Raw genomic sequence first — 19,140 nt, 5'->3', positions numbered from 1 at the left:
GATGGTGACTTTGAGTCAAATGGTTCAACCTCCAACCAGAGCAGAAATACTTGAGAAGTGATTAATCAGACTCTGGTAAGACTTCCAATTCTGGGGAGCTGACTATTCTAGAAAGTAGTAGCATGGTAGTCAAATAGGAGCTTGAATCTCAACCTTATCATGTACTAGTGGTGTGAGCTTGGGCTAATTAATCAACTTTTCCGAACTTGTTTCCTTGTTTGTAAAATAAGAATAATTATCTCTATTCCACCAAGTTACTATAGAGATTAAATCAGATACTATATATTAGGAGTTTGGCACATTGCCATTAAACTCAAAGAACGAATATTATTATTAGACAACCCAGCACTGTCATTAAGCTATTTTTTTTTTTTAAATAATGAATCAAAATCTGTCTCTCTATAACTTTCACCCATTTGCGGTTGCTCTCCCATCTGGAAAAACCCAGAAGAATTTGATGGAAGACAAAGCTGCTGCTTCTTCCTTTTGGCAGCTAATCAATGACTGAAGCACTTTGCATCCTCTCTATGTTGCAGATTTTAGCATATAATTCTTTCCCTTTCCCATCCCACCGAGTTGTTGACAAGTATGAACTTTGCTGGCAATACAGAATAAATCCTATTGCTACCACTTCTCCCTGAAAAAAATAAAAAATTAAAAAGGAAATCATAAAACACGCCCCAAAGAAAATACAAATTATGAAGTTAAGAACTTAATTGTCTCTGAGCAATTGTTCAAATGCATGTAGATACTGACTCTTAGAAACATAAAACTTATAGAAGCCTTGTTCACCATATTACCTAAATTAGCCTCAATTCCTTATGACTAAGGAGTTATTAAAACATCCTTTATTTAAAAGATTGTTATTTATTTATTTGAGAGACAGAGGGAGATAGCAATAGAGAGCAGGAGTGAGAGGCAGGGAGAGGGAGAAGCAGACTCCCTGATAAGCAGGGAACCCAACAAGGGGCTTGATCCCAGGACCCCAGGATCATGACCTGAGCTGAAGGCAGATGCTTAACTGAGTCACCCAGGTGCCACTGAAACATTCTTACTAGGTTGAAACACTCCAAACTTGCTTCTTCTGTGTTAATGGCATCACAGTCCAGCCAGCTCCTCCAGCATGAAACCCAAAGAAGCAAATGTAGTTAACTGTCTTCACTCATCTCATTCAGTCTGACAAGAAGGAGCACTGTCCACATACTTCCCATTTCATTTCCTCTCCTCCTCTGTGGTTGTGAGAGCAGAGCTTCCAAAAGATGGATGCCCAGCACGCAGCAACCTGGCAGGGAATAAGTGAGGGCACTAAATGCTAGTGCCTCACTCTCTCCCGGCCTCTGATAGCCAGCAGCTTCTTCCCACTCATGGAGCCCAGAGGGAAGCTCTAAGACAAGGAAGCTAAATGGTGGAGTCCATAAAGGGCACCAGAGAAGGTGGGTTTGGGGAGGTACACGGAAGCGATACTGAACATTTCTTAACTTCTCTTCTGATTCCTGTCTCTTTTTCTACAATTCATATATTACCCTGACTCTAGATCTATCGTTCTAAAATGCATATTTGATGAGGTTACAGCCCTGCTTGCAAGCCCTCTGTGACTCCTAAGTTAATTTATAGTTTCCTTCCCTATTACTATTATTATTCCCCTCAACTTCTAGTTCTGTCATCCCTCTCCGTTGCCTCCTCGGTTTCAGGCATAACAAAGAGCTCATGGTTTTCCAGGTGCCCTAGACGTGGACCCATGCAAGGATCATGTTGTTTTCTTCTTATAAGCCAATAACCTACCTGGCACAGATCCTGGCTCATAGTAAAATCTCCTGCACATGTCCGCTGAATGAATGGATGTCGCACTTTTGCACACTATATTCCCCATACCTGGAATCTTAATAAATTTACAATCTCCCTTCAGGTCTTTGAATCACACTTCAGCTGTGAAACCTCTCCTGACCTCTCCCTACACCCTCTCATGAGAGATTCATTGATCAGGAGACTGTATACCCCTCTTCTAGTATTTATCTCCAGGTGTCATTTGAAATTGCTCACATACCTCTATGGCTTTGCCAGACAGTGCCATCCTTTATGGCAGAGACTCTATCACTCATCCGTGAGTCCCCAGAACCTGGAGGGATGGCTGATGTGTGGTGGGTACTCCCTGTACACACACATTTATGGAGCAGTCTCATTTGGGGGTGGGGGCTAAAAATGTGAAGGATGTTTTCTCCTACAGTTACTATTTTCACCTCTTCCCATTCCTTAATGATAGCTTAGGAAAATTCTTAACTTCGAAGTCACTTTTGGCTACAATACACCTAGTCTCCTTAAAGCCTCAACTTTAAACCTCTTTTCTTCCTGCCATCTGCATGGGACCCTGACAGCTTTGAGGTGGGGGAGGCACAGTTTGCCCCTGGGTCACTGCTTCTTCCCTCCCTTACTCTTCGAGGTCTAATTCTTCCAGAGAGGGAGTCTTTTTTATTTAATTGGCTGCAATGGCTGCAATTGGCTGGTTTTATTTAATTGGCTGCCTGTGTCGTGAATGGTAACTGGCCATTGAAGTGGCAGTTGCCTAGGGGCTGGCTATCTCATGGGATGGGTCTGTGCATTCATCCCAGGATCAGTGCAGTATTTGGTCCAAACTTGACCTCTTTCATCTCCATCAGCGGCTGCCATATTGGAGCACTGCCCAGCCTGCTGATGCCGTTTTCTTTGCCCAGCAGGTGGCTCTCCTGAGCGGTATATGGAAGACGACTGGCTCAGGTCAAGGTCTCTTTCAACCATAGAGAACTTGGCACAGCCTTGTCATGCCAAATACTAGGTGCAGTGGCTTCACTGTTGTGTTTTCTATTCTCCTTCCTCTCTCCAATTCACTTCTTTCCTGTTCTGACGGGCAAAGGAAGTGAGTCCACTCACTGCCTGAGCAGATGTCCAATTTGGAAGCCAAAACACCACCTCCCCTTGTTTTGCAATCTCAATTTCGAGGAGTGATTTTTCATTTAGAACCTCCCTCCTCACTTAGATTGAAATGGGGATGGGAAGCACCCCTCCCTTTCGCCTGGGGATAACTGGGTTACTTCTCAACAGAAGCACTGCATTCCACCTATAAGGAAAACTATTTTGAAGATTCTTTTTCCCCCTCCATTTTCTTTTTCAGTAGAGGAGCAGGGGCAGTTTATTGTAGGAGGGCAGTTCCACAGTAGCCACGGGAGAAGGTGATGGGTCCCAGGGCCAGTTCTATGAAAAGCCCCAACTTAACGTCCCATTATAAAGTTTGCTGAATAAATGAATGAACAAATGGACATATCTATTCTGAGCAATTATTAATAGACAGGAACACTGATGCTGTGCAGTGAGGCGCTAGGTGAAACAGAGCAAGATTAGTCAGTGATAGAAATCAAAGCACAGGGCTGGACTTGTAGCTCAGGAAGTTCCCCGTCCACCATCTTTGTATGACCTCCCCTGGTCTCAGCATGGCACGCGTTCACAGCATTAATTAGTAATGCCAGAGCACACATCAATGAGAGACCAGAATTACCACCAGAAAGTCAGTTTTGTATTTTGTAGAATTTGCAACTCTAAGACTAGGGAGAGAAATGTCATCTCTGCCATAGGCACAGCACCTTGCTCTGCTCTTATGTAAACTCACTGTCAGGCAATCCCAGAAACTGCCTCTACTCGCCTCTGGGCAAAAATGTCTCCTTTTCATAGAAAAATGTCACCTTTTCTCTAGGAAATGGCAGGTGGTTATTTTTTTCCAAAGGAAAAATGACCTTTGCATTTCTTTAGGAAAAAAAAAAAAAAAAGATCTCAAGGACTCAGCCTTGATGAGAAACACTGGAAACAATTCCATATCTTTTAGTTTGTACTTGAGGTCCTATTTGTAAATTCTGAGATTACACTGGCCACCACCGATGTAGCCTGTAGGCAGATGTCAATGACCACAAAAGCACGGCACCTTGTTTCTCAGGAATGTTCACTTCATGCAGGATGGATTTGTGTAATTTCAGCTCCTGCTACATCTAGCCCCAACCTCATGACTCTAACGCTTCAAAGCTTTTATGTCCCAATTCAGGATCACAATCTTACACAAGTCCGTGAGAAACTGCTCTGCAAACATGCCAGTATTGCTAACCTCGCATGTCTATCCATCATGATGCCTGGAAAGTATGTTAAGTGCTTCATACGACATTTCGAGATGTGGCAATCTAAGTCTGTTTTTTCACGCCCCAAATTTCATTCTCTCATGAGAACACAGGAGAAAATAGATCCAGTGTTTGCTTTTTCCCTAGTCAGGTGAGAAAAATAGGAAAGAAGAACAAAGAAGCCAGAGAAATGAAAATTTCAGGACCCAACACTTTAAAAACAAAGAGGGAAGGAATATGAAGCTCATAACACAGAGAAAGACAGTTCTAGGTTATTAATCTTGGTTTCACAAAACAAAGTTCCCCCTTTTTGTCAATATCTCGTTTATGTGATGAAATGTTTTCATTTCTGACGATGGTTCTTGCCATTAAGAGATGCAAAATTCACCTCACAGAGTTGGATTTTCGAACAAAGTAGTAAATTAGACGATGGCACAAGAGTTACCGTGTGTGATCCTGTCAGTTCATGCAAATCCTCAGCTGGCGCGTGTGAGAGGCGCATTAATTACACTCGGTACGGGAATCATGTTTCTGCAGCTGTAGCAGCTTTGCTATTTGCCGACTCCAGTGCGCTCCATCTCTAATTTCACTGGCAGCTTGCAAAAACCAGCAGAATTACACTTATAAACAAAGGTCTGCATGGCAATTTATCTCCTATTGACTTCAGTGAAGTCTTCTTGTTTAGAATGCGAAGAGGTTTATAATTATGAACTAAGATCTAAGACTTAGCTGGGAAACAGTGAAAGACATATTTCTTGCCTCTTTTTCTCACTTACATGCACATATCCTTAGGGGGTGATATATGTGTGTGTACCTAGGAAATTAAACTATTCATTGAGCCTACATGCCAATCTGTAGGAATATGCACCAACATCTTCTACGGATATTTGATTCAGGGAGTACTATTGCTTCTAACAGAAACGTATATTTTGCCTCAGACATTTTCCAACTATCTTACCCTCTCTAGACTTTTCTATTTTGTTTCTTATGATTCGGGATGGACATGTTTTTATTTTGGAGTGGGTTATAATATCAAAAAATGAGAAACTTCATTAAACAAATGAAGATGAGGATAGCGATGTCTCTAGGGTATCTAGTAAAAATACTTATATCTAGTAAAAAGAGTCAAAATCCAATGGCATGCCCAAGTGGCACCCCAGCCCAATTTTCAGTAGTCTTTACACACACACACGAGATTGAGTGTCCTACTTCAGATGCCAGTCTACCAACAGAATAACAGTTGTCAACATGGCACTACAATTCCAACAATTTTCTAATTATCTCCTTTAAAAGTGGGAACTACTTTAAGAAGTAAGAGTTTTTTTGCTGTTAGTGTTCCATACAGAATCATTTCATTTCCAGGGTCCAAATGGTGACCATCCTAGGCTGTTCATAACTCTTTTCATAGATCTATCACTCCCAGAATACTAAAGCTTCCTCCAATTTACTGGAAGACAGTCTTATAAATATTAATAATGGTTACCAATTCCGAATGATTCCATATGCCATGGCCTATTTTAAGTACTTTATATGTAATGCCTCATCTAATCAAATGTTTGGTTAAATTAGATAAAGAAAAGCCTTAAATAATCCTCTAAGGGAGCATAAATAATCATAGGAAAATCTATGATAATTACAGCAAATCTTGTGCCTTCATAGTAATCCATGTAAGGAAATCAGTGCTGCCCAGATAGATTCCTTCAACTGTTCAATCACCCAATTGAACAGCTGAACATATGTCATATATCTGGTAGTAAATATGCCTTGGGAATTTATTATTGATGAAGTCAGACATAGGCTCTGACCTAGAGAGCTTATAGTTAGGTGCTGGGGACAGGGGATGGCAAGTAGCAAGAGTTTATAAGTCCACTGAAGGAGGGGCGGGTGAAAACAAGTACCTTTTATAAAAAACAGATTGTTCCCTGATGAACCAAAGGCTCAGTTGCATTAGTTGCCAGACCGAGAGTAATAGGAACTGAAAGACTTTAAACGTTGCCTATAAAAGCACATATGCCAATCCAGACACCAGAATCTGGTACTCTTTGTACCTATTTGGATCCTTTTTTTTTTTTCATTGATAAGCAAGGATCCTGGGGATCCTGGACCCAGACCTAAGGAATTAAAATAATAAAAACTTCTTAAATGCATTTAGATGATAGCATTATTTCAAATGTGTCTAACTTAAGCTAAAAGTCTTTCCCTAATATACTGACAGTCAACCACTTCCTCCATGGAGTGGTAATAAAAAGTCAGCATTAACCCCATAATCACCAGTCCTTTTCCATTAAACTTAAATGATTAGCTTTCAGATTTTCGCCAACTTCATACCCAGTAAGATTACTCTAATGTAACATCCCTGGTATTATAATGTCTAGTATCGTGCAGAGCTGGGCTCTTAGGCTGAGTAGGAGTCCCACCTCCTTTCTTCTTGAGCTCCTAGGAGTGCCAGTGGACCTCTGCTACAAATTAACATAAAGCTTCTCTGCAGAATAACTTAAAACTAATAGTGATAATAGTACATTTAAGTGCAGACTTCCTTGGTGTTAATAGGTACAGCAGTCACAAATGTCGTAACTCAATTACTGTGTGACTCACCCAAATGGATACCAATACTGAAACTAGAAACAAAATTAAGTAACAAACTTTGCTATATCTGTGCTCAAATGAGAATCAAGTTCTTAAGCCTGGGGTAGAGATGAAAACTAGATAGAACATGTATAGTAGTTAATCCTTCTCAAGTGAGCTTTTATCTAGACTCTGATTTTAAATGAAGAGGTCCTAAACAGTATCATACAAGGCATTTACAAAGAGAGAAAAGATAGAAATGTGCCAAAAAGAGGCACTGCAATAGCACTTGTTTGGGTTACAAAGACCTCTTCTTTGTAACCCAAAACTAAATGTGTTATTGAAGCATATCATGATTTTAAGAATTGATGCAACAATGTTTTAAACCTCTCAAGTGGTGTGGTGTGTAGCCAAAAATCAAGTATTGTGTCAATGATGGCATTTATATTACCTAATATATCATCTTAAAGGGAGGACAGAAGATACAGAGTGTTTACTGCGGCTTTCTCTGGCTCTGCGAGATGTCCGGTGATTGATCTGAAAGACACATTGCTTGTAGGGGAGATGTTAGGTATTTGAACAAAATGAAGTGAGGTTTTAAAAGTTAGGTGTGTTTGGAAAGAATCAAGAGTAAATATATTGACAAGCTAAAGAAGCACAATTTATTTCTTCTCTACGGGAGACATTAGTATTGGTCAGCTGGCTAGAAATTCAATTCTATTTTTCTGGCTTTTGTAGAGCATAATACTTTTTTTCTGTGTGTAGCATTTAAAGCTCATAAATACCAAGGGGTAAAATTTAGAAAATTACCTAACACAGATGTGAGTCTGGATATTTTGTTAGCTCTTACACAGTGAATTACTGCAACCCCTTTCTCTATTTTTATTCAGAAGACAGAGCTGGAGACCAGCTGATTTCACTGCTCATATTCCCTGGATGTGGTATTATGATTCTCTGTTATTTATTCGTAGCATGTTGGAGAATTGAAAGGCAACCCATTATCCATGCCTCTGTGCCAAAAAGGTAAAAAGGTAGAGTGTCTACAAAAGTAAAAGATAAGTTTCTGAGGGAAGTTTGAACAAAGTCAAGTAATTCAGAAACAAGGAAGCCACAGAAGCGGGAGTGCAGGGGATAAAAGATGACTAGAAATGTTTTGCTCCTTCTCCCATCAAAACACAGGGCTTAGTTTCCAGGCCCATGAATATGAGCTGACCTGTGACTTGCCTTGATCAGCAGAAGGGGTAGAAGTGATGCCGGGCTGGTTGGAGGCTAGGCTGAGAGGCCTGACAGTTTTCCCTTTTGCTCTCTTAGAGTCCTAAGCCACTGTGGAAACTGCTCCAGATACCCTGCTGTTCAGACCACATGGAGGGAGAAATGCCTTATCAGCCCTGCGGAGTCCCATTCATTCCAGCTGAGGTCTCAGCTGTGGGTGAAACCACCCCCCACATCCCAGCCCCAGGAGGGCATTTCCATTCCTGTGGCTCCATGACAGTCCCAAAGTGAGCCTAGCAGAAGACAGCCACCCAGCGGATCCCAGGCAAGAATGTGGACTCCTGAGTAAATGTTTGATTGTTGCTGAGTTTGGTTGTGGTATGCAACAGAAAACTCAACAGATCCTTCAAGTAGAAATATTACATTTCTCGGATTCATTCATCTGCTTCTGGAAATTGACAGAACCATATAAATGTGAACATCAGAGGTGGAGGTGGGTGGTGATGGAGCACTGGTTGATTCACTGAGACATTTGATGAAGCAAGCCCGTCCGTGTGAGAGCAGCGGGGACAGACCGACACAGCCGTGGGCTCAAAATTCAAAAGGAAGACTGTGCTGGACACAAGTTAGCAGATAGAGGGCAGATGAGACACAAAACAGGTTTGAATTACATCTTGGGCTTTTTCTTACATACAGTCTTTCTCAGGAGATGTTGAAATCATAACCATGGAATTCCATTAAAGTGCTAGGGAGCTAGCAATGGTTAGGGAAGGTAAAAAAAAAAAAAAAAAAAAAAAAAAACTGGGGTAAGGCAGGGTGGGAAGCCAGTGGGTAACCATTAACTGGACAATCAGTACAAAGAGCTGGCCCCACGAGGGGCTGTAACTCTCCTGGCAAGCGCAGAGCAGCCATCTGCTTACATGGTACCCACAGCCTCAAGTTAATCTTCGCTGTTCCCCAGAAAGCGAAAGGATAACTAAGATTCCAGATAATGCCAATTATAGGATAGAGAATTAACAGGGCTAAAATCCCCAAAGAATGAGAAATTGCTCTTGAGCCAATGTCCTAGTCTGATATGAAAGATAAACATAATTACAGGAGTAATCAGCTTTGTCAGACTGGGTAGATGGCCGGAGACGCTACTCCAAAAGGTAGTACCAGGAATATTCATAAACACTCCATAAACGCAATTCTGAGCATAGGCTCTGTTGAGAGGCGGTCAGGGTAGGGTGGGGAACATCTAAGTTGTACAGTAGATGGGAAAGGAGTCTTCTTGTTACCTACCACTCCATACAATAGTTCTCAAACTTCAGTAGGTGTAAAAACGCAGACTCTAAGATGTCCGGTTCCAGATGACAGACTGAATGCACACGGCTATCCTCTTTAGCAAAGACTTTAAAATGCATAAACCCTCAGCAATGAAAAGAACCTGAAAGAATCCATTTATCTGGCAGAGAGAGGCCATTATATGGCATGACAGCTCAAGAGAATTTTAGAATATGAAATGAAAATCAAGGCATGATGACGAATTTATCATGGTTTTGGAAGGTCTAATCTAGGGCGGGGGATTGGCAAACTGGCCCATGGAGCAAAACCTGCTGCCCATATTGGTAAATACCATTTACTGGAATGCAGCCACACTGATTTATTTATGTGGTATCTAAGGCTGCTTTCATGACAACAGGGTTAAACAGTGTGACAGAGACCACCGGGCCCACGAAGCCTCGAAATATTTACTATTTGCACATTTACAGAAAGCTCATTGCTGTTCTAGTGTGTTCTTGGTGGGGGTGGAGGGTGGGGAGAGTGACAAAGGCAAGAAGGGCTCTTAGTTGCTCTGCAGAATCCCAGGAATGTTTGATATAAGTATATAATCCTCCCGGAGGCACGGTTTGCAAAATTCCTACCACCTACCCCAAGTCAAAAACTGAGGGTGTCTCCAAAAAAAAAAAAAAAAGGTCCCCATTTGACAGATGTTCATATTCTATCCCTGGCTAAGAACATTAGGGAAACTTTTCAGTTTCACTTTTAAATATGGACAGTTGAGGATAATAACACATGCAAGGACTGCACTTCAGTAAAATGAGCGTCTGCAAAAAAGAGGTGTGGAGGGGCGCCTGGGTGGCTCAGTTGGTTAAGTGCCTGCCTTCACCTCAGGTCATGATCTCATGGGGGATCGTGCCCCACATGGGGCTCCCTACTCAACAGGATGCCTGCCTCTCCCTCTTCTACTTCCTCTGCTTGTATTCCCTTTCTCGCTGTCTCTCTCTAACAAATAAGAAAATAAAAATCTTTAAAAAAAAAAGAGAGAGAGAGATGGATGTGGATATGGTGGACTCTGCTAGGGAGAGACATGATGAAATATCTCCAAGGGTCAGAGGAACACTTAGCCTCAGACAGAAACAGGAGGACGAAAGATGTTTAGAAAAAAGAAGACCCACTAGAGGACCTAATACGCTTTGGGAGGAAAAACAAATAATTATTTTAAGAAAGATACTGCAAGACTGAGAGAAAGACAAAGTGAAACCTCACAAAGCTACTTAAGGGGGAAAAAGGTATGAATTGTATATCACTGGGGTCAGTGAACAGATATATAAAGCCATGTTAATGCAAAAACTATACAAATATTACTGAAATTAGCTGTAAAAGTCTATTGGGAAAATGTGGGAAGGCAGATGGGAGACAAGAGAGCTAATTCTTCATTTCTTTCTAAGAGGAAGTAAATATAGGTCATGTCTAAATCTGTTAAATCAAGACAACAGTACAAACACATTAATTGGAGGTGTGAAGGTATTTCCCATCTCTAAGAATACAAACTGACTGAGTGCCTCTGGGACAGGGGCCTGGAGGCGGGGAGAGGAGCAGGCCAGAAGATATTTTATGCATTACAATTATTTTCATATGATTGTTTTTCACATGCATGTGTTGATTTAACAATTTTTAGAAGTGTATAAATGCACATGCCCAAAACCATTTCTAGAAATTGGATTTCAGTAGGTGCAGGGACACAGGAATCTGCATTTTTAAAAAGCTCCCCAGGTGATTCTGAGAAAATTAATCTTATCCCTCTACTTCCAGAAACACAAAGAACGAGTTACCAACCAGCAAAAGGGCAGTAACAGTGATCTGCTGAAATGGAGAAATGCTGGGAGCCAGAGAATGTCAGGATGCTATCTCCCAGTTTCTTGCCATTTACTAATAACGTGGATACGTTTTAGAAGAGGGCAAATAAAATCTAATAGGGTGTGAGTGACCTCATAATTCAACCCCTATCTACAGAAGAACTTCACAGATAGGCCAGCTTTCCTCCCTCTTATATTTGTTGAAAACCTCAAGCCTCGATTAAAAAATTAGCCTGGGGAGAAACAGGAAAACATCATGTAACAAGAGAAGCTTTTTACCTGAAGGATGTTAGATAAATAACTCTCAGACTTTGTAGTTTCTATGTAAGCCTTAGTATATCAATCTTGATTTTAAAAAGAGTTTAAAGAATATGACCAGGATCTCTGGTGCCTCCAAAGGATTGCCAGGATGTGTAGAATATGTAACAATCAGAAGCCGGTTGGTTTCTGAGCACTATGGTAATTTCTTCTAAAAAAACTTCTTCTAGAACATTATAGGACCATTGGGGATTGGCTCAATTAGTTTCCAAAAAGCAGCTAGGGGCACAGTGTCTTCATTTTCCTCTGGTCTCTACTCTTTCCCATGAGTCAGTGCTGACCAAGAAAGAAAGAATTCCCATCCTACCCTTGTTTTTCTTGTGTAGGACCCTTGGTGAACTTTTCAGTAGAATGGATCTTTCTCTGTGTTTGTGTCGACACAAACTATTGACATTTCTTTGCTTACATTGGAGATAACCTAGAGCTAAAAAAAATTGATTCAAGTATTTTCATGCTTATTTCACTATCAAATGAGACCACTTATCATTTTTAAGATTTATTTATTTGAGAGAGAGAGAGACAGAGAGAACACGAGTGGTGGGAGGGGCTGAGGGAGAGAGAGAGAGAGAGAATCTCCAGCAGACTCCCTTCTCATCTTGGAGCCTGACTCTGGCTGATCCCACAACCCTGAGAGACCACACACCTCATAAATATTAATGACTTATCACTATATCTGTAGAGTCCATTTAAAGAAAAACAAACACCTGAGGTTCATTTATAGATGAAGTCGTTACAAAAAAGGAAATTAATTTTGTCCCTAACATGTTTTTGTCTTTTTAATTTCCTTCAGAAACTGCAATGCTGGTTTGTTTTTGCTTTGATGGTAAACTATTTGGACAATTAGCATTGGCCAGGCTATGCTGTAAAAGTGGAATTCAGCCTATTCAAATTTCACTTCTTAATTTCTAAGTGTATCCAACACTCCATGAATCCATCCATCCGTCCGTCCATCCATCCATCCAACAAATACTTGCTCTTTGCCTTGCACTGTTTCAGGTTCTTGGCACAGACAAATCAAGAAAACATCAGCTATAGAGTAAAGCACTATGCCTAACTGGTTGAAAGTTTATATGAGAAATTTACATGAGAAAGATTTTATATGTAAGTATTCATGCATTTTTGAAATCTATGTTTTTTAGTTGAGGATATATGACTACAGACTATTCTTTGATGTTTCCTACGCGTCATAACAGTTCCTCTTTACCAGTTACGATTATCACTTTATTTGGTAGTTCACATAAATACCTACTGAAGTTGGAATATTGTCATAGGTTGCGATGGCATATAAATCTTTACCTAGGTATTCCCCACCACTGTGCCTTTGCATATGTTGTTTCCTCTTCCTGTGGCTTCTCTTCTTTGTCCTCCTAGCTAACACCTATTCATCATTCAAAACTCTGTCGGGCATCATCTTCTGTACAAGGCTCTCCCTAAGCATCTCCTAATGGATTCAATCTCCCATTCCTCTGGCCTATTTCTGGACTTTGCACATATTTTTATGATTGCATTGATGTAAATCTTCATTAACATGCCACTCATTATTTCTACAGTATAGGCGTCTTAATGATAGAAACATTTTGCATCCCTAATAATTAGCAGAATGCCTGGGATGTATGGATATTCATGAAATATTAGCTCAATGAACTGAGCAGCCATTCCTATCGCTACTTGAGGAATATCACAGAAATGTGTTTATGTTTTATTTTAAATTACCTCACAATTAAAAATAAACATTTAAATTCCCTGAGTATTTTATAAGCAGATTTCAAAGTTTTATGGTATTCTTTTCCAATGAGAGAAACTATCACTTCTATAAAAGCCCAATAAGATTACATGGTTAGAAACACACTTTTCTTTTTAAACATTTCTGTTGCTTTCCCCTCCCACTGTCTTGATTTTGTGCCAACATCAGGGTTATTACAGATTCATCCTACTCATATTGTGTTACAACTACTTGTTTATCTATCGGAGGCCCTTCCTAGACATAAACTCCTCGAGAGCTGGGCCTTGTCCTATCCATCACTGTCGTTCTCGGGTCCGGCCACCCATGCGCCCCTAACTTAACTCTTACAGAAAATTACGTAAAGATGATTTTCTACAACAATAGTGTTTGAAAAATGTGGTGGGTTAGTTTTAAAACTTCACTCAACTTTAAGGAGATGTAACAGCTACTAGATGGATTATTACTCACCAGTGAGAGGGAGTTACAAATATATTCATAGGTGACCTTGGAAAGCAGTTATTTCTTGAGGAACCACTTACTAAATGGTAATATAACAATTCACAAATATACAGACCACATAGATGTGATAATGTTTCCTCAAAAGTAATTCTCTAATTTGTATATCTACTAAGACCCATTAATGTCGGCAAGTTGATACCACAAATTAAATCAACACTGTAAAAATGTGTAATGGTGATACAGTTCTTTGGAGATACAGTTACTATACTTTGTAATACTTTCTAATGTATTTCAAAAACAACACTACAAAATTCTTGAATCAGCATTTTAAAGACACAAGATCAAATTTCTTCTTCCCCCACACCTCAGGTAAGGAAACTAGCATTTGTAAGTTATGGGATTAATCCAAGGACATGGGCCAGGAAGGAGAATTTAAAATCAAACGGAAAAACCAGACTTAGTTCATCACTTTTTTCCCTACCCCTGTGGACCTTTCATATTTTATGCATTTGTGCCTTTAACAATTTGCCTCCACATCTCCATGTTAAATGACTTTTGATTATAATTTGATAGACATCCAAGTTAACTGCATGTGAAAATTGATTCGTAAGAACTGCAGAAAACAACCTTATATATTAAAACATTGATGCGGACATATGTAGATGAATGCCATCCAAATTTTTTTTTCTTTGAGATGAGCATGCATATTTAAATATCTAACCTGGGCAATTCAGCATTGAGACTATCACAAGATTAATGCAGATTTTAAAATATCAATGGTGGAGGATCGGGTAGAATAGTATGAAATGTTAATCACATTTCTAAGACGGAACTCTAAAAATAAATTAGAAAAGTGTCAATCTCAAGAGCCCATTAAATCCAGCAAATAGAAGGGGCAGTCTGAAAAATGAGACAAGAATGATACTTAGATCTATTTCCAAAATACTTCAATTTGATACTCCTAAACTTAGGAGAAACATAATTTCTGGTTTCCCTCAAGTGAAGTGATCTTTGGCTTTCGAATTAAAATCATAGAAAGAAGCTCCTCCTATTTGCCTTGGTAGGGGGGTCGGGGGATGGGGGTGTGAGAAGAGGAAAGGAAAGCTGTTGGAAAGCAAATTTCTAAAGCAGTAAGGACCTTACCTGTTTCCATTTTCCCATCCTGCGCGGCAGGCCCATCCGGAATCACACTTTTCACCTGCAGAAACTCATCAGGCTCATCTCCACCAATGATGGTGAATCCAAAACCCATGTTGCTCTTTTTTAGGGTGGTGCTGAGGAATGTTCCCTTCAACTGGGATGCATCCCGGGTGAAGAGTGGTTTTTCTACATTGGCCAATATAAGTTAAAAAAGAAAAAGCATATTTAAGGCAAGTTCGTACACAGGGGAAAGCCAGCTTCTGAGCAGCCGTCCCGGGGGTAAGGGTGGGTGTCTCCTGTAGTAAAAGCAAGCAGGCAGTGAAGGCAGGAGCTGGATTTTTAGTACTTTCTGCAAACAGAGAGCAGTCCCAAGCATCCAGGAAAGGCAAAAAAGCTGTTTGGTTTGTAGCTTTTCCGTCAAGTCAGTGTTTTCATTCACCAAAGCAGCCCTCCTTGGGCTTTTTTTTTTTTTAAAAGGGCCGAATCAACAGGCCATCAAAGCCTATAGATAAAGAGGAGCCCGACTCATCCAGACACATCTGGATACATTCCTTTTTCTAAAGGAGTCCAAGCAGGAGGTACCTGTCAGTGGCGGGTCCTGCCTAACACTTTGAAGGGATTAAACTGGAAAACCGGAATGGACTGTTTTATTTTTAAAAGAATAAGACCCATGGAACGCTACTATCAAATCAAATGTCTAAACTATTTAGAAGGAGTACCTGGATGTGGGACCGAGTTAACTTTTGCTTATATTGTGAGATGCTATAAAGATGACTAGATAAAGCTCTACTGCCCTTATGGTGTTTAGTATACTCTAAAATGTGAGCAAAAGACAAGCCAATATTTCTATGTATCATTATGAATGTAAAGGTAACACATTTTGTAACAATATGTTGATGCACTCAAATCATATACCTAAACACTCTGACCATAACGAGAACCCACTCATTTGGGTTTGTGCACCAATTTGTTACATGATACGATTTTCCAGCTATGATCTGTAGTAAACATATTCCTAAGCATATTACATGCTTTAAAAATAAAGTCATGGTAGGAAATAGAATTAATATCTGCTTTAAACGTTATCTCAGTCAACTGTGTATACACACACACACACACAAAGTATATACACGTGCCTACACGCATAGAGTTATTACATTTTCGGTGATATGATTTGATGTCTGTAATGCCAAACTGCAGATAGGTACTTAGCTAAGTATTTTAGTGCTTTGGCTGCTGTTATATTTTGGTTGATACGTAATAGATATAATGAATCATCATTCTGGAATTTTATTTCATGTATTCACATGTCCCATAGGTCTGCATTAAAATATGTATAATATATATATAAAACATATAATATATATAATGGGTCTACACGTATATATAATTATTCTCTATTTTATATTTAAGTTTATGTTTTTTCCATTAAAATGTAAAATGAAAAATGCATTTTGATCTTGCCATCTACGTTTCTTTGATGCACATCACATTTTAGGAGCAAAGTTACCGTGAGACCTTTACATTCATGGCATTTATGCTGTGGGGGTGCGGTATTCGTGCTCTCATTTATAAGACCCCACCAGACGTGAAAAGTTTGTGCAGCAACTCATCCCACTATGTGGCTCGAAGGTGTGGTCAAGGGCAGCAGGAAGCCCCTGACAGACGGATGGACATACCGAACGGCCAGGGCCTCCTGGCGCGGTCGCGCAGATAGTAAGACAAGTCATTCACGCTGCGCGACCTCTCGGGGACCGCGCGAGGGCGGGTGGATGTGGGCTTAGGTAATGTCCACCAGGAACCGTCTACTGTCACAAAGGAGAACAATCCTTATTCTTGTGCGTGGTCTTTTGAGGACAAGCCTAGGGGTCTCTATGAATCTGAACTTTACAGTGACTTTCCCGTCCCACTGTCAAAACCCAGGAGTCTCCTCCCGGCACCGGGCAGCACATTTCTCTAAGGTACGGCCGGGAGGCTGTAAGGAAGCCACGGAGCCCCGCAAACATCCAGCTAAAGCTAGGAGAGGGGTTTGGGGAAAGCAAATCATCTTCTGAAATGGTCCCAGCTAAAGGCAGATCTGGAAGAGCAGGCAGTTTGGTAGATCATTTTTCTCTTTGAAACATGGCGGGTGGACCTGGTACTCACCTCGGAAAGCCGGTGCCTGCAGGGGCTTTGTTCCAAGTTCCGTGTGGGGCATGTTATGCTGCTGTAGCTTCCTTTTTGCTTCCAGGACGGGGTTTTCAAACTGTGTTCTTCTATTTATGTGGCTGAGGAATAAAATTTCAAATTAGGCTAACAGTGGGGCAAAGTCATTTAAGAGAACATATGTAGAGCCCTACAGAGAGCAGGCGGTGAAGGGACACCTTGTGTGATCTGTCAAGTGCCCCACCAGGCATGAGGTCAGGCCTCTGCTGGTGCTGGCCTGCGTACAACGCACATTTCTGTGACAGGAGCAGAGTTCTCAATGCCTCCATCATATGTTATTGTATTTAAATTATGCATGACTCCGTCAAAAGAACTAGAATGTGCACTTGCTTTCTGGTCTCTTGTGTTAGTTTGAGGATGAGTTTGATGCACTAAAATAAATGGTCAGCAAATGAAATTTATACTGAATGGTGTCGCAAAGAGGATCTTCTAAGCTTTGCAAAGTCCCCATATCTAACAAGATAAGTTAAATCCACTGATGACTAGCAACCAGCATTCATACTTTTTAGAGTCAGACAGACCTGGATTGAAGGGCTGGGATAGAGAAGGACAGATTCCCAAGGATATCTGCACAAGTCAGAAGATACCTGTGGGGGGGGGGGGTGGTTGATGCTCGTGTCAGTCAAAAGGAAAGTATTCACAGTTGGCATAATGAGATGATAAACTCGTAGACAGCAGACTCCAAGCGTCTTGAAGCCGCTGCGGATCAGCTAACCCGAGGGCTGATTGTATAAGGATCCCTTATAGCCTCCTTTACAGCCTAATGAATTTTTGTATGAAATTTAGAGCTCCTTGTCCTTGGAGAGGGTAGGAACTAAAAAAAAACGCCGCCTAGAGGCAGTGACACATAGCTCTTTCTCTAGGATATAAATGCCCCCGTGGTAGGGCTGACATATACATTGGTTTTTGCTTTTTGTACAAACAGAAATAGAATTACGGTAGGAAAGCCTGACGACCAAAGAGGAGTTAGAAGACGAATGAACAATTCTGGGTACTTAACTCTGTGCTAAGTATTGCAGATACATTTTCTCAATGTAGTTAAACAACAGTCTTCAGCTGGAAGCATTGCTATTCTAAAGGCAATGAGCCTGACACACAGGAGGTCTAAATCTCATGCCCAGTAAGTGGCAAGGCTGAGATCTGACCAAAGGCAATTCTTATCCACACACCTTCTCTTTTTGATGTACGAGTTCGCACTGGCAAGTGCACATTTTTTTTTTTTTTTTAAGATTTTATTTGAGAGAGAAAGGAAGAGTGTGAGAGAGAACCATCAGGAAGGGGAGGGGCAGAGGGAGAGGGCCGAGCAGACTCCCTGCTGAGTGGGGAGACTGACGCTGGGCTTGATTCCAGGTCCCTGAGATCATGACATGAGCTGATGGCAGATGCTTAACTAACTGAGGCACTCGAGCACCCCATTCGCACACATATTTAATGGGCATGCACACACCACACACACACACACAGAATCTTCTCATTATGTTTTCTCAAAGTATATATCAGAAAGAATAGGAGACAAAAGAAGCAAAGCCTCAACAACCAATTTTCTATTATAATAAATCAGATAATTCCTAGCGAGACAGAAAAGCAGTCTTCAGAAACAGGATAAGATGACTGCTGTATTTATAATCTCTTCCTCGTGGGAGGCAGGGTAGGGTAAGCTGCCTGCCACGCAGGCTCCGGAGTCTACTGGCCCTGGATTCAAAATCTACCTCTACGACTTGCTTAGCTATGTGACTAAACCTTCATCTGTCATACGGACCTACGATCGCCTTCCTCCGGGGGAGGTCGTTAGGGTTCGAGGAAGCAGTGAATGCTGGCACAGGGGAGCAAACAGAGACAGTTCGGGAACTAGCAGCAGCCACCTGCCACCAGCATCACCATGTTCTCACCACCATCCCTGTGAGCATTTTGAGTCCACAGGAGAGGCTTTGGGCAGGGGTGGGGGATGTGGGGGGTTAAGAGCACCAGGCCTGTTCTCTAACATTGCTTCTGGTGCCATGTAGGAAGAGGGTGCTTTACGAGAACCTCCTTTGGTAATGGCAGTCCCCAGGGTGGACTTCAAAGTAAATCTGTCTTATGTAAAATTATTTCCCATTGGAAGTAAATACTACTGTCACGCTCTTACGCACCAAGGAGTCCCTGTGATCTGTAGCATGTAGTGAACGACGGCCTGAGATCTTACAAAACTTCTTCACCCAGGAGACTCTGACAGCCCCACCGGATTTCAGAAGGATCAGAGTTTGAGGCCTCTCTTGCCTTTTCT

At 41.1% G+C, this 19,140-nt stretch overlaps 1 protein-coding gene across 4 annotated transcripts in view; it reads right to left on the bottom strand.

The window, feature by feature from the left end:
- MAGI2 (membrane associated guanylate kinase, WW and PDZ domain containing 2) overlaps positions 1-19,140 on the bottom strand; it is a 1,345,167-nt gene that overhangs the window by 302,961 nt on the left and 1,023,066 nt on the right. For all 4 annotated transcript variants that reach the window (XM_059396960.1, XM_059396961.1, XM_059396962.1 and 1 more), the window contains exons 8-9: positions 16,818-16,939; positions 14,676-14,858 (exon numbers count right to left, since the gene is read on the bottom strand). In XM_059396960.1, coding sequence (XP_059252943.1) covers positions 14,676-14,858; positions 16,818-16,939 — 305 coding nt within the window. The remainder of the gene's footprint in view (positions 1-14,675; positions 14,859-16,817; positions 16,940-19,140) is intronic.

This window comes from Mustela nigripes, chromosome 4 (genome assembly GCF_022355385.1).
Source record: "Mustela nigripes isolate SB6536 chromosome 4, MUSNIG.SB6536, whole genome shotgun sequence".
Lineage (NCBI taxonomy): Eukaryota > Metazoa > Chordata > Mammalia > Carnivora > Mustelidae > Mustela > Mustela nigripes.
This window is presented reverse-complemented; position numbering and strand designations above follow the sequence as displayed.